General features: G+C 42.2%; 1 protein-coding gene across 1 annotated transcript in view; it reads left to right on the top strand.

The window, feature by feature from the left end:
- LOC126484127 (uncharacterized) overlaps positions 1-17,025 on the top strand; it is a 203,477-nt gene that overhangs the window by 175,660 nt on the left and 10,792 nt on the right. The window contains exon 6 of the mRNA XM_050107513.1: positions 12,133-12,272. Within this exon, the coding sequence (XP_049963470.1) occupies positions 12,133-12,272 (140 nt within the window). The remainder of the gene's footprint in view (positions 1-12,132; positions 12,273-17,025) is intronic.

The raw sequence follows: 17,025 nt of genomic DNA, 5'->3' as shown, positions 1-17,025 counted from the left end.
CCGATGAGTATCAGTCATTACACCAGGAAAGAGGTACACGGCTCGTATTGTCTGTAGTTCAACCATGCCTAGACGGTCAATACCGCGGTTCGATCGCGTTCGAACTGTTACTTTGCGCCAGGAAGGGCTCTCAACAAGGGAAGTGTCCAGGCATCTCGGAGTGAACCAAAGGGATTTTGTCGGACATGGAGGATATACAGAGAGACAGGAACTGTCGATGACGTGCCTCACTCAGGCCGCTCAAGGGCTACTACTGCAGCGGATGACCACTACCTACGGATGATGGCTCGGTGGAACCCTAACAGCAACGCCACTCTATTGAATAATGTTTTTCGTACAGCCACAGGACGTCATTCTACGACTCAAACCGTGCGCAATACGCTACATGATGCGCAACTACAGTCCCGATGCCCCTGCCGTGGTCCATTTAGCAAGCACGACACCGTAGGGCGGTACAGATGGGCCCAACAACATGCTGAATGGACCACTCAGGATTGGCATCACGTTGTTTCCATCGATGAGTGTTGCATATGCCTTCAACCAGACAATCGTCGGAGACGTGTTTGGAGGCATCCGGTCAGGCTGAACGCCTTAGACACACTGTGCAGCGAGTGCAGCAAGGTGGAGGCTTCCTACTGTTTTGGGGGGGCATTATTTGGGGGCCGATGTACGCCGCTATTGGTCATGGAAGGCGCCGTAACGGCTGTACGATACGTCAATGCCATCCTCCGACCGATAGTGCAACCACATCGGCAGCATATTGGCGAGGCATTCGTCTTCATAGACGACAATTCGCGCCCCCATCGTGCACATCTTGTGACTGGATAACGACATCGCTCGACTAGAGTGGCTAGCATGTTCCGCAGACATGAACCCTATCGAACATGCCTGGGATAGATTGAAAGGGGCTGTTTATTTACGACGTGACCCTCCAACCACTCTGGGGGATCTACGCCGAATCGCCGTTGAGAAGTGGGACAATCTGATCAAATGGTGCCTTGATAAAGTTGTGGACAGTATGCCACGACGAATACAGGCATGCATCGATGCAAGAGGATGTACAACTAGGTATTACAGGTCCCGGTGTGTACAGTAGTCTGGTCCACCACCTCTGAGGGTGTTGCTGTATGGTGGCACAACGCGCAATGTGTGGTCTTCAAGAGCAATAAAAAGGACGGAAATGATGTTTATGTTGATCTCTATTCCAATTTCCTGTACAGGTTCCGGAATTCTCGGAACCGAGGTGATGCAAAACTTCTTTTTATGTGTGTATAAAGAACCCTACTGATCCACACTTAATCATCACATGTATCAGGATACAATATTGTGAGGTATTCGGAGTTTGTCACTATCAAGGCTCTCGGAAAATAATGTTTGCTAGAATCAAAGATATACCGTAATAGGCGAAGAAAATTCTGTAAATTCCCATCAGGAGCAAAGTATTTGACGGAAGTAGACCGTAAACTGTGATGAAATTGGAGCAGATGAAAATCGAAACAGTTTGATGACGAAAATTAAATGAAATTACGATGTAACAAAGAAAATACTTCTCCACATATTAGTTTGGGGTAGGAACAGGCAAGTCACTGATTAGAGGAAGGGAACAGATGACGGACGACAGGCACGTGTTAAGAGATCACTTCGGAACTTCATGTTACTAATAGGAATCGTGTAGGTCCTAAATCGAAGGGAAACTGATAAATGAGGAAGATATTTGCGAACTCATTACATAAAGCTCTTTTTTACTCGTTTTTACAGGACTAGATATGCAGCATGGATGCTGGGTTCATTCCTCACGGAAGAGAGATGTGGACATGCTTGTTATGCCTGGACGACGTGACGAAATTTTTCGCGCTAGTCACGTGCTCGACTCAAGTCCCAAGTAGTAATTATAGCCCTCAGGTCGAAAAATTATTCAGTCCTTAGCTTCCGTCTGCTTCAGTGTTATGAAATTCTGATTTGTCTTCTTACATGTACGATTTCTGCTGTAGCTCTAGTTGAAGGTCATTATATTAAATGTATCGGGTCGAGGTTTTGTGACACTAGATATTGAGTGTCAATGACAGACGGGAGCGAAGGTCATTATTTGGCGAGGGATGGCGGGAGGGAAAGCGACACTTTGTGGGCGGTGGAATGGGTTCTTTTCTTGGCTCAATGGGTGAGGTGTGAGTGTAACAATGGTGGTTCCACTATAACGCATTTATTGACACATAAGGCCCTTTGAGAAAAACATTGTGTTTTAACTCGCTCAGTTCCTCGCTGCAGCGGTACGGCGCGGAATCGTGGCGTGCAGACTCCAGTGGCAGTTGATGCGGCGACGGCTCGTGCTGCAGCAGAGATCCAGGCAGGGTGTCCTTCCATTCAGTACTGTAATCGTCACCCGCTGCAGTGGTGGCGTGGTCTTCTTCTTGTGAATTCGCTCATTGCGTTATTAACAAGCGACTACGGCGTTGAGCTGATTGCTCTATCCCGGAATCTAAGCAGCGACCTTCAGGTTCGGTGTCTTCTGACGGAGTTCATCAGTTTCTAGGTGCACAAGTGAACCATCTGGTAAGGCCGCAGTCCCTTCGCCCTCACCAGCCACTTGGGTAAGTACCAAACGAACTTTTCTCTTGTAACATCTAGGTTGGCATCTTCTTCATTGATCTATTGGCGCGGTACCGAGCAGCGTAGCGGCTAAGTCATTGCTGCAAAGTAAGACGTCCGCTGCCTACCATCGGTCCGACTTTTCTTCGTCTCTTCTTTCTCCACTCAAAGGACCACCTCATGCCCGTTTGTAGGAGGTATTTATTCGGTGTTTCCGCCAATGTCGCGAAGTTTCTAGGGCGGCAACTGACTCGTCTGTCCTTGATCCATGCTTCTCAAATTGGGCAGAAACGTAACCAATGGCGACACACGTGCCGGCTTTCCTTGCTTTACCCATTTACTGGCGTGGTCGGGCATTGCCCTGTCGTCCTCCTCTACATCGTCAGATACGTCACTCATGTGAGATCAGTATGATGACAGTTCCTGGAGCTTTGACCGCAGATGTGGGAACTGTGCTGGTCATTGTTCTCCTTCGAAGCATTGCCCATCTGCTTAGTCGTTGACCTGTTGAAGTACCGACGTCTGCTGTGCAAACTCCGCTCGTCATCAGCCTCCTTGTTCGACAGCAACCGCTTCCGAGTATTGTGGCCTAACGTGTTCAAAAATGGCTCAAATGGATCTAAACACTATGGGACTTAACATCTGAGGTAACCAGTCCCCTATACTTAGAACTTCGTAAATCTAACTAACCTAAGGGCCGCACACACATCCATCCCGGAGCACGATTCGAACCTGCGACCGTAGCAGCCACGTGGTTCCGGACTGAAGCGCCTAGAACCGCTCAGTCACAGCGGCCGGCGCTTAACGTGTCAAAGTCTCTAAAATGTTCGCTTGGCCTACAAAAAGTCTTTACATATTTTTGTGCCGGGTCTCTGCTTTGAACAACCGTAAATGACAGTGATGCGGAATGGAAAATATTATTTACAGAATAACTTCTACTTAAATGTGCAAAATTTTCTGTATGCAATAATCAGGATGTTCAGTGATTTAGGTGGAACGATAAATACTGGCAGGCGACGTGGAGTAAAGAACTTTATGTTATCAGTACTGCAATCGGCACAAAATTTCGCCAGTTTTCGTAACTAGGTGTTACTTTTTCACAAACATTAATGCTCAAAACTGCAAAAGGGATTTTCTCCTCAAATGTATTCTTCTCTACCACACATATTCTCGTTAATACTCTTCTTTTCTTCGAAAGCCATGTTGTTTAGTGGTGAATATCAGCCCTATGGCCAAAATTACATGTTGTGCTATTTTTATTTTGTGAGTCTCTCGAATAGACGTCAATAAAATAGGTGAAACACATAGTTTTGATGAGATGTGCCAAGTGTTTCATTGTTCGTTATAGCTTTGCTTTAGAACTTTTGTAGTTGATTGTTGAAAATACTTTTACAAGAAACATTGAAAATAAAGCCACGTTGACGCGTTCCTGAGGTACAAATCCAGTCATAGCTGTGTGAAACACATAGAATTTCTGCATGTGTGGTGTCTTTATCTTTGGGACATGTGAGAAATAACAGACGCTGTTCTTCATCCCGCAACCGGCCGTGGTGGCCGTGCGGTTCTAGGCGCTGCAGTCCGGAACCGCGAGACTGCTACGGTTGCAGGTTCGAATCCTGCCTCGGGCATGGATGTGTGTGATGTCCTTAGGTTAGTTAGGTTTAAGTAGTTCTAAGTTCTAGGGGACTGATGACCTAAGATGTTAAGTCCCATAGTGCTCAGAGCCATTTGAACCATTTCTTCAGCCGCAGCCACACAGATACACAATGAAATGAAATAAATTCTGATATTGGTCGTAACGTGGAACTGAAATGAATTCAATCACGACAAATTTGCACGGCTGATACTGAATCTCGGTTTTCCGATTTACATGAATAGTCGCCTTGACCACATCGGGTATCCAAGCGCGATTTCCGTCCGACTCAAATACCCATCTCGTCACACAGTACTTATGTAGCGACTCCTGTCCACCATACTCATTGCTCGCTGCATCACCCAGGATTCCCATAAGAGAGTGCATCAGACTGCACTGATTTCATGGCCATGAAGCCGCACGCACGCGAACACACACACACACACACACACACACACACACACACACACACACACACGGACATACGTATATATATATATATCAACAGGGTTTTTTCGGACACACACACACACACACACACACATATATATATATATATATATATATATATATATATATATATATGTGTGTGTGTGTGTGTGTGTATGTGCGTGTGTGTGTGTGTGTGTGTGTGTGTGTGTCCGAAAAAACACTGTTGATCCTGCAGGTACACATATACATATTAAGATGAAAGTTCTGATATCGGCTCCAATTGGGCGACAAGTGACAACTTTTGGCGCACCGGGACTAGAACCCAAATTTACCGCTTTAAACGAGTGGTCACCTCAACTGCTTCTGCTATCGGAGCACGCTTTTCGTCCGTCGCAAGCTACCATCTCGTCGCGTACTACTTACTTAGCGCCCCCGGCCCATCATTCATATTGCTTACCGGATATGTCGGACCGCTCGCTTTAAACGGGAGATCCGGTTTTGAGTGTCAGTCCGGCACAAAGTTTCACCTGTCACCACTGAATTCATTTTCATTACCAATTGTTCCCAATATCAGAATTTATTTCGTTTCAACATAAATTTTATAAATTTTGTTCGGAGTGTTTTTTATCCCCAAGTAAAGTGACGTAGAGCCTTCTGAAAAACTTCCGAAAGTGATATAGATTTGGTTTGTTTTTCAGTTCAAGTTTACTCAATGAAGATCAGCTCTACTAGTAAAAATATGTATTTCGTCCGACATATCGACAGCAATTCCTTTTATGGTTTTTAGCTTCCCCTCGATATTTTGTAGTACCCACTTAAAATTGAACTGTTCCAGTTCTACCCCATTAATGACTAAACGAATATAAACATCTAACTATCACATACAAGTCTTCGTAATTAATTTTTTCATAAAAACCATACCTAGCTCTCATCTACAGACGAAATATTGTTGTCCTCTTCTTCCCTTTTGGAAGGCCTTGTGGCTGTTATCTTTCTCGTTACTGGATGCGGAAAACATCTTTAGAACGGTGTGCTACACGCTGAATCGTTTTCCGATACACTGATTTTTTTTCTCCCACAGCAGCAAAATGGCTTAATACTCTGAGAATTCTCGTGAACTACGCGTTAGAGTACAGTGAATAAGAGGAAATGCTCTTCATGTCATCAGTGGGTTTTGAGAATCTCATTTTGACGCATTTCTTCATAGTGGAAATGAACTACACCGGCATAATTCCACACATTGTCTCGCAATGTTCGCACAGTTGTTGGATAATACGAATATGCTGTTCATTATCTAATACGTTGCTGTAGATACGATGACAAAAGATTTATCGTTATTAGCATTGACAAGCATTTTGGTATTAATGGTATATCACCAAATTACTCAATATATTCTCTTGTGTGCTGTATTATGCTAACAAAAGAGGATAACCAGACTACAGAGGACAAATTTAATGAATAATTCAGTAATACACTGGAAATCATGCACACTTCTCCCACAGTACCGTTAACGTCTGCCCCATAAATGTAATCTGATCCCCAGAAAGAGCTGTTCGAAACATCGACTGTCATTACAACAGCTGATGTTACATCGAAATAAAATGCAGAAGTTAGATTTATCTCTGGTTCATTTTTATAAGGATATTGAGCATGATGTGTTATTCTCTATTTGATTTAATAGTTTAAGGATGGGACAGGTCCCGGTTCTTAGAGTACGATCGATCGCGCAGCATTTGGCTGAATTATTATAGCCGGCCGGTGTGGCCGTGCGGTTCTAGGCGCTTCAGTCTGGAACCGCGTGACCGCTACGGTCGCAGGTTCGAATCCTGCCTCGAGCATGGATGTGTGAGATGTCCTTAGGTTAGTTAGGTTTGAGTTGTTCTAAGTTCTAGGGGACTGATGTCCACAGATGTTAAGTCCCATAGTGCTCAGAGCCATTTTCAATTGTTATAGGGAAATCACGGGAAACTTATATCAGAATACCTGCTTGGATACTAGAGCTTCATACTCTCAAATAGAAGACCAAAACTTTCAAAACAGCACTACTTCATTCGGTTTCCCACTTGCAAACAAGTTATTTCATAATTTCAAAACGTAGTGCTACATTGTTCATTCGTATCTCAACACCACTCACATTGAATGTCGTACATGGAGAATTATGGGAGATAACGTTCAGAGAGAAAGGTATGTGCAAATGTAGGAAGATACATGGAAAAATTCTGCAAGGAAGTTAAACGCTCTACTTTTTCAGAGGTATAATGATGAAATTACGGAACCGACGACGTTTATAATTTCAAAACCTGAAAGAAATCATGTACATTATGTATCAGTTCATTTACGGGTAACATTTAATTCTACCGCCACACTTCCAGCCGTTGACTGGGAATGTTCGTTCAATTGCTTGATAATATTAACATATGGCTCATTACCTAATGAATAATTAGGTTTTGACTTCTGCACTATAAACGCTGTAGCGCGTGTGTTCGGTAACTGAGACATTTTATTTGCAGGACATCTACATCAAGGCCATCAGTGGTTCGTAACTTATTATGTCACCGACCGCTCGTTGTGAGTGAAAAACTGTACGTGAACTATTCAATGTGAGCATACAAAGAAAGTCGCATTCTTAGTGTAAAAGAATGTGTGTCGAGCAGCTGAGTGATGAGGCATATCGATTTGAAATAATTAGCATTTTCAACGCGTACTTGTTGCAAATCCTGTATGGACGTACGCAAGGAGAGTCATATTAGGCTTGAATGCTAACAGAAAGCAGTGAAGGCAATGATTCAGATCCCTGTGGACAACGGAAGTGTGCATGAAGACTCTGAGCAAGAAAGGGAGCTGTAAAAGGCACGCAGTGGTCAACTTAAATATTTGCTTCATTGTACTGAACAGCCCATGCCGGGGTTCATCCAACCAGGCGACACGATTCCATTCATCCGCGGTCCAATCTCCATGATCCCGTGCCCGCTGTAATCATAATTGACGATGTTGTTGGATCAACATGGGAACACCATGTTCAAGACTGAGCGCTGAACGGTGTGCTCCAAAATACTTGTGCTTACGCCAGCAGAGTACCCTGTCAGATCTGGCACAGACAGCTGCCTGTTGTGCTTCAGAGAACGGGCAAGTCTCCGATCCCTATATTATGTGATGAGGTACGGATGTCCAACTTCTTGTCGCCTACTCGTGCTTTCAGCATTCTTCAGCCACTTCCCATAGATACTCACGACAGTAGCACGCAAACAGCCAACCAGCTTCGCCGTTTCCGAGATGCTCGCAACCAGGCACTGGGCCACAACAACCTGACTTTTCTTAAAGTCACTTAAGTCGGCGGATTTCAGTATTTGCGTAACTGGGCGTCGTTAGAATGATTCTCCATTCATCTCTGCTCCGCACATATACTTCTCTTACCACAGCACACAATCTCGCGATAAGCAGAGATCATGTTTCGGCTCATTAGTGTGTGTTAATTCGAGGAAAGTGGTAAAACGGTACATTACGTAGAGTTATTACAATTGCGTCTACGATCACGACCGATGAAAATAGCTATTCCCGCTTCCCCTAAGGAGGACTAAATATGAATCTTGATTGTACCGAAAGATACGTCAACGCGTAGGATGTGTTATCATTGTATCACTGTTAAGGGCCGATGACACAGTGAATGGAGCAACTCGTCATCCTGATTCGGGACAGCAAAGCATTTTTCAAGCCTGAGCTGCTGTTCCACCACAATCAAATCATAAAGTCGGACCAATGTTGCACCCAGGTAGCAGAGCTTCCTCGGAAATCGTTTACTGAAGCTAACTTTGGTAAAAGACTGCCTCTGACCTCATGCATCCCGTGAGCGTGCAAACCGTCTAGGAATTTGCAGGGATGAGTGACTTACAGTAGTGTTTTTAATGGTTAGAGCTTATTCTAACTTCTACACCTATCAGGAGACAGTAGTGGTCGTTGGGGAATGGGACACTGCTAACGAGAGCTTGAACTACCAGAGTGCATGAGACAGCAAGATACATGAGATACAGTGAACAATGTGTCATCATACCATGATTATTGTTGTTGATTAAGAGACAGCTAAACGTTGCAGGAATCATCCATATCATTACCAAAATGTTTCAGTTTCTTGTCTGCATTGTCAGCGAAATGTGTTCTTCCAGTACAAAACAGGATCTGCACACATCATTTTCTTTAAAAAAAAAGAACACCATTTTCAATATGTTCGTTTGCCTGTCTAGCAATGTACGATCATCAGATGCAGGAATTACCAGGAACAGGAGGACGCAGTGTCTGGCGTGTTCGGTGAACTGTCCAAGCTACGTTATTGGCCACAGGCGTTGAACAAAGACCCCAACAGTCAGAAGCGTCGCGAAATATTGTCTCTCATAATGATATCCTACCTCACATTCATCGTCACTGTTCTTAATTGTAAGTTTCAACTTCACGCAGCTGAAGTAGCTGTCAAAGAAAATCTGTCCGCATGTTACAGATTCTAAGTATATACAGCTAGTATAATATATGCAAAGTAGTCGTTCATATGAGGCTACTGCATCATGCTTTTTGTTGCTTATAGTAGCAAGTGCATCACGATAGTGGTTTTGAAATAGCTCTCGTCTTAAATGTAAGGCACAATCATGCAGTAGTAGCATTTTGTGTCAATTAGTTTGGAATATATTATGAGATTTGAAGCTGTACAACTGCATGACTAAGTCAATTGCAAGACTAAGTCATGTGGTAGATACCTCTGAAGATCGATAAGTAAGACTTCAGTAACAGTATTGGTTTACTGCTTTTCGTCCGTGAAATGAAAACTGTATACTTGCGGTGCGGGAAATGTTTCAACAGACAACAACACCAATTACTTACAGCCCTTAAAAAAAGGACATTCAGACTTACGATAAGGGCGGCAAAACGTCCATCGGATCTGCGTTTGCTGTGATATCAAAATAAGATCTGTATCTGACGTAAAATAAGCACTGGAATGACATAAATGTTACGCGAGATACGGATCAATTGCAACGGACCTTTTCTATCTGTTTTATTGCTTTCTCAATACGCGGATCGAGAGCATTTGACAAAGATTATGATCTATATGACTATGGCACACTTTCCCCGAAAACCCATTAAAGAGATATATAGACACATCCGAATTGTTTGAATTTAGATGTCAATATTCCCCCCTGCTATAACTGAAAACGCTCCACCAAACACGAAGCAGTTTGCTTTATTTTGTATCACTACAGTAAATGTAACATTTTCGTGTTTCGCATTATTTGGAGACTTCCAAATACGAATTTATTTTTCTTGTGCTGTATTTTGACATCTGTGCACATGTTTATCTTCGTTACTAATTAATGACATGAACACTATTCATAGACAGTGATTAATAGTTCTTTATTAAGTAGATAAGAAATTTTCGCATTCATCTTCAAAAAAGATTACTTTCCAGTGTACGAAGAACGCAACGATTCTCGTTGCTTGCTTCTGTTCTGTTGATTCGTTTTCGTATACCATGGTAAAGTTAGTTCAGTTTTCACATTGGTGGTACAAGTATATGACCACTGCTTTCATTCAACTCAGTAGTACATATATGTTAATGCAGTTCGTACAATTATCAAAGTATTGGAGGAATTGATGAAAACAGTATTGATCCGACTCCCTGTTTCTTTTTCCTCCTATATGAAACTGTGCAGTATCCGTAATCTTCTTTTGAGAGCCAAAGTTCTGCCGACGTTAATGTCGTAATAGACGGAAGCGAACAAAGATCGTTAACGATTATTGAGTCAAACAGAGAAGTGTGGAACACTGCTGATTCCAGTTGTATCTTTGAATTAGCTTTCTTGTTATTACCAGTGGAATGTCCCTAATACCAAAACATTCCGTCTTCACAGGCAATGTTTTCATGAAAACAATGTCATAGCGAGAAATACTCTATATTTTCTGGTTCTTAATATAGTGTGAGACTAATCGTGTGTCATGAAAGACACGAAAGGCAATTGTCTTCCACTTCTGACCTTTGACCAGGCATTATTTAATTTTTATCATTACATTACGTCTGGTACTACAGCTCTTATATTTGTTATGTTTTACACTGTATCTTATATTTTGTATATAATCTATCAGTTACAGATCATGTAAGTACACACACATTGGTGAACAATTATAACTGGAGGATTTGCTATATAATGCACAGGAAAACCGGTTAACAGTAGATTTTATCTTTCAAGCCCAATGTGATCATTTTATAAGTATATTCGTAGGATTACATGTACCGAGAAATTGATCATAAATTATTGTACTATATACGAAAACTTTAGATAGTTATTGCTGGATTTATCTTTTAAATGAAGCTGGTCTCACGTCTTAAGCATGTCCACTTGCTCTCCAAACTTGGCATCCTCTCTTAGATCCATCAATTCATTGTTCTTGCATGTACCACTTACTATCATAGACGTCCGCTATATAGATGGTACTGCAATGATAAGCAGGTACGAGCTGCGTTGAGAATCTCATTTTTATGATGTCCCCAATGTGATAAAATGTCTAGAATGTGCTAAAGAATCTAGACAAGTTTCGAAGCCACAAGTAATTGCAGTGACTTTCACTCTTCGCCTTAGTTCATCCGGGTATCCGCAAAAATTTCCATGCACACGGGGGGACAAAAATGTGGAATCACCAAAGACACAAAACACTGCCATGCCTAATTCGCTGTATGAAAAACGTTTGCATTCAAAGCAGCTTCAGTTCGTCTTGTAATAGATAAATACAAGTGGTTAACAAGGCAATGCTATGCTATTCTTCCTGAAAATAGAGACAATTTCAGGTAACGATGCTGGAGAAGGACAGCGATCACGTTCCATTTCTCTATAAAATGGACCACAAAGGCCCAGTAATGTTGAGACCTGGTGACTGTGGCAGCTAGGCGAGATGCGACAACTCATCCACGTGTTCACAAAACCAGTCCGATGCGAGGTGTGGAAACGGAGACCTTGTCGTCTTGGAACACATCATTGTAATTGGGGAACAAATATTGTACCTTGTGATGTACCTGATCAGCCAAAATGGTCAAATAATCCTTGTCAGTAATGAGTATGTAGCACAATAACGACGCGACCCGTTGAATAACATGATGTGTCGGCCCAAATCATCACCGAACCCCCACAGCGTTTCACTCTTGGGACGTAAACTTGGCCAGAAGTTGCAAACAGTGTGAAACAAGACTCACTCGACCAAATGAGCTGCTTCCACTGGCCATATTAGAGATATTATGGCTTCAGCACCGTGTTCTCTAGTTAGGGCGTATCTGTCGTTTTCGAATTCCATGTGGTACTGCAAGTCTCTGCTAATGGAGTTTCATGTTGTTTCCATGTTGACAAAGTTCGCTAGTGCTTGGTTAGCTCCTGCATTTAATGTTCAAGCGTGCATTTCGCGGCTGTTGACCACTCTGCAGCAGGATGGTTATGTGATCTGTTTTCTTGCAGCACGAACGTGACCTCTGCAGACGGGAGCAGCGTGCAGTCTACTCTGAGCATCGACAGGGTGCACAAAAGGCACTCCGGCAACTACACCTGCGACGTCGGCAGCGTGGCTTCGACGAGCGTCGCGGTCCACATTCTAAACGGTACCTACCCGACTGTAGCTGTTTCTCAGAAAAACAGACCTATTTTCTACGTCCTCAGACCAATTTTGTATGTCCTCATCTAAAATCTTGAACCCTAGCATGATTTGGTCAAAAAGAACATTGCAAAATGTTATACGCTGATAGTCAGTTCAAGAGGCTATGCTTGTGGCTTGTGGCAGCCTCGTGTTTCTGCATGCCAAACAGTCGCGTACGTAGCCCGCGGAATGAAATCCGCTCACATGAGCCATGAAACTGACTGGTGATGATTACGTTCTACCCATTCGACAGCAAAGAGCGCATGCAAATGTTGCTCATTTTCTCTAGACATACGAATCACATTTGCATCCAATATGTCGTAATTCATCCGTGAACATCATTTGGGCCTATTGTTCCTGTACCTCGTAATAATGTATTCTGTCACCATTACGCATATCCGAGTGTAATGGACGGGAGGAAGAGGAGATAAGTGTTTAACGTCCCGAATTGTAATGGAAATGGAATAGTGGAAGCGTCTATTGCCAAATTTAATCATGCCATATGTCATATTGGTAACTTGTGCAGTTACGTCTACACACGAAATCCTCCAATATCTCGCTTTTCAGGACTGTTAACTTCATGCAAAATTCTTTTTGGCCAGTATTATAATCAGTACAATTCTAGCTCTGATGTTTGTGTCCACGCAGCAGCTGAGGGAAATACTCCTCTCGCAAAATTAAAGTCAACGATTGTTCACTTCTTTTGACTTATGTTTCCCCGCTGATATTATAGAATTTCATTTTGCAACAAACTTTTAAGGAAAATAAACGGTTCAATCTTATAACGAAATATTATTTCAAAATCATTAATTTTCCAGAAACAAATGAAATAGTTTAATGTGCCCTTGCGTCGAAACGACCGCATTTGATGATTTTAATGACTTAAAGCGTCACAGCACGGAGTAACGTAATTTATTCTGTAGCATCTTCAGTTTTCTCTGACAGCAACGGTACGTCAATGAGCCATGAACTGTGAAAATTAAAACAGCCTCTTAAAATATCTTTTTTAGTTCCATTCTGCTACTCTCTGCTAAGAAAAAGGGAAACCTTCCTTGTATCTGAAATAAATGTGTTGAGTTGCACATTAACTATGATACTTCTGGAGGTTCCTGGGTATCCTCAATGACACCTTAGTTTGCAGTAATAAGCATCCAATTGTTGTTCGAGGAGAAGACAAATATAAAAGAAACCTGTAGCAATAAATTTCACGCTCAACACAGTGTCTTTTAAGTTGTCAGTCCTGTGACTGGTTTGGTGCGGCCCACCACGAATTCCTCTCCTGTGCCAACCTCTTCATCTCAAAGAACCACTTGCAACCTACGTCCTCAATTATGTGGTGGATGGATTCCAATCCCTGTTTTCATCTGTAGTTTGTGTCCTTTACATCATCCTCTTAGAAGATATTTTATTGTCCTGACCCTTCTTCAAAAAAATGTGTGACAATTCCTAAGGGACCAAACTGCTGAGGTCATTAGTGCCTAGACTTACACACTAGTTAAACTAACTTATGCTGAGAGCAACACACACGCCCAAGGCCGAGGGAAGACTCGAACCTCCAGCGGGATGAGCCGTGCAATCCGTGTCATGGCGCCTCAAACCACTCGGCCACACAGCGTGGTGCACCTTCTCCTTGTCAGTGTTTTCCATATATTCCTTTCCTGTCCGATTCTGCGCAGAACCTCCTCATTCCCACCCGTATCAGTCCACTGATTTCCAACATTCATCTCTAGCAACTCATCTCAAATTCTTCGAGTCTCTTCTTTTCCGGTTTTCCTTCAATCCACATTTCACTATCAAACAACGCTGTGCTACAAACGTACATTCTCAGAAATTTCTTCCTCAAATTAAGGCCTACTAGTCGATTTCTCTTGACCAGGAATGCCCTATGTGCCAGCGTTACTCTGCATTTGATGTCCTTCTTGCTCCTTCCGTCATTAGTTATTTTGGTGATTAGGTGGTAGAATACCTTAACTTCATTTACTTCGTGACCGTCAATCCTGATGTTAAGTTTCTCGCTGTTCTATTCTCTGCTACTTCTCATTACCTTCGCCTTTTTTAGATTAACTGTCAGTCTATTTTCTGTACTGCATACACTGTTCATCACATTCAACAGATCATGTAATTCTTATTCACTTTCACTCAGGATAGCATTGTCATTAGGGAATCTTATCGTTAAAATCCTTTAACTTCGAATTATAATTCCACTTCTCAAAGTTTCTTTTATTTGCGTCATTTCTTCTTCGACGCACGGATTGAACAGTTGGGCCGAAAGATAACATCCCTATCCTAAACGATTTTCAATCCGAAGTATTCGTTTTTGGTCTTCCGCTCTTGTTGTTTCCTCTTGGCTCTTGTACGTGTTATACGGGGTATTCAAATAGTCTCCGCAGTGCCGTATGATTGTTAGCAGCGCGTGCCGTATGCCGCAGTGAATATACCGAAATGAAACTAAGTGAAATACTAATTATTAATTTATTGAATATTCATTTTCACTTACAAATTTTCACATTAAATGTTGTAAGTGTCCCCCTACCCTGTTATTGAATACACAGTTCAATTCGTCTAATAATGTTTCCAAACACAAGCTGTAACATTTCTTCTGTAAAAGAAACAGCGAAAGTGGATTTGCAGTTTTCAATTCATCGAGGGATTTCGGACGATTTTTATGGACACTTGCTTTCGCAGCACCCCAGAAGAAAATGACGGGTGGTGTTAGGTCATGCGATCGTGTAGGTCAAAGTACCTGTGAAATTATGCGACCACCAAAAACATCAGCAAGCACTGACACTGAAACGCGAGCTGTATGCGCTGTTGCATAATCTGGTTAAAAATTACCGTTCAGTATTTCACTTAACACAAGTTCTCCTATTAAAGGGTACGCAATAACACTGCAGTATCGACTCATGGACATTTTATCGAAAATATTGAGTAGTTCATCCTCAGAAAAAACGCTAGGACGACCACTTCTCGGTGCATCTGTCACTGAACCCGTACTTCGAAATTTGTTAATCAAATCTCACACAGTATCGCGATTTGGGAGTGTCGCCTCCGGGAAAACTGAATTAATAGTTTGATGGACTGAAACTATGTATTTACCGCCAGCTTTGAACACCACTTCGACAGAAAACACACGTTCCTCAGTGGTTAGCATTTTAACAGTACCAAAAACGAAACAAACGAACAAAGGAACTAAAACATTCACGTCAACACGTAACGACACACACCAACTATACTACTGACGCTTGCTGAGATAAACGAAACAGTGGAATGTTGAGAGAGTCCGCTTTAAGGGAAGTAACCTAAGCAGGCGAACAATCATACAGAACGCGCTGCTAACAATCATACGGCACTGCGGAGAGACTCTTTGAACGCCTATATTACCCGTCTCTGCCAATAGCTTACCGTTATTTTCCTCAGAGTTTCGAACATCTTGCACCATTTCACATGTAGAACGCTTTTTCTAGGTCGACAAACCCTATGAACGTGTACTGACCTTTCTTTAGTCTTCCTTGCATTATCAACCGTAACGTCAGAACTGCCTCACTGGTACCTTTATCTTTCCTAAAACGAAACTGATCGTCATCTAACAGATTCTCAATCTTCTTTTCCATTCCTCTGTGTATTAGTCTTGTCAGCAACTTGGATGCATAAGTTGTTAAGCTGATGGTATGACAATTCTCTTGGCTCTTGTAATATTCGGAACTGTGTGAATGATATTTTTCCGATATTCGGATGGTATATAGCCAGACTCTTACATTCTACCCACCAACTTTAAAAGTTGTTTTGTTGCCACTTCTCTGCAGTGATTTTAGAAGGTCTGATGGATTGTTGTCTATCCCTTCTGACTTACTTGATCTAGAGACTTCCAGTTCTCTTTTCAATTATGATTCTAATACTGGGTCCCTTATCTCATCCTTATCAACTCTTGTATCTTCTTCAGTCACATCAGACAAGTGCTCCCCCTCATCGAGGCCTTCAGTTACTCTTCCCTTCTATCCACTCTCTCCTTTTAGATTTTAATGTCACCAAACGTTGTTTTGACTTTTATGTATACTGAGTCATTCCTTATGATAATCATTTCTTTTTTTATTTCTTCACATTTGTCTTGCAGCTATTTCGTCTTAGGTTTCCTGCACTTCCTACTTATTTGATTCCTCAGCGACTGGTATTTCTGTAGTCCTGAATTTCCTGAATTTGTACTTCCTTCTTTCGTCGATCAAAAGGCGTATTTCTTCTTTACCCCATGTTGCAAAGAATCGCTCCTACCGATGGTACTAATAAAACTCCACCAGGTAGGATATTTACAGTCGCTTATCCTGTCCCAATGCTTCTGCAAGCTACCCTCCGTAGTACTAGTTTACAAAACTCGTGTGCTCCAGGAAATTACAGGACCCTGCTAGTTACTGCTGGGGGATTAGTAACCTTTAGCGGGTGAGTTTAACTTACCCATAAAACTTTGAAGGCAACGGGTAATGCGACCTTTATAACCACTACAGAAGGCACCTATGCAGGTCTTAATATGGAGCATTGAGCTTTAATTATTTTTATTTGTTGACCAGTATGCGACTGCGGTAGGGACCAATTTGTTTGGGTTTGTCTGTCGTCTCTAAGGGATATTTTATCAATTCCTGTTTTCCATTATCTATATACTTTAGGTTTTACCTATTATTTCAGTTATTAATGATAATGGGAGGAAAGAAGTAGCATAAGATCTCGAT

Source organism: Schistocerca serialis, chromosome 6 (assembly GCF_023864345.2).
Source record: "Schistocerca serialis cubense isolate TAMUIC-IGC-003099 chromosome 6, iqSchSeri2.2, whole genome shotgun sequence".
NCBI lineage: Eukaryota > Metazoa > Arthropoda > Insecta > Orthoptera > Acrididae > Schistocerca > Schistocerca serialis.
Note: the sequence above shows the minus strand (reverse complement) of the source record. Positions and strands in the feature narration are given on the sequence as shown.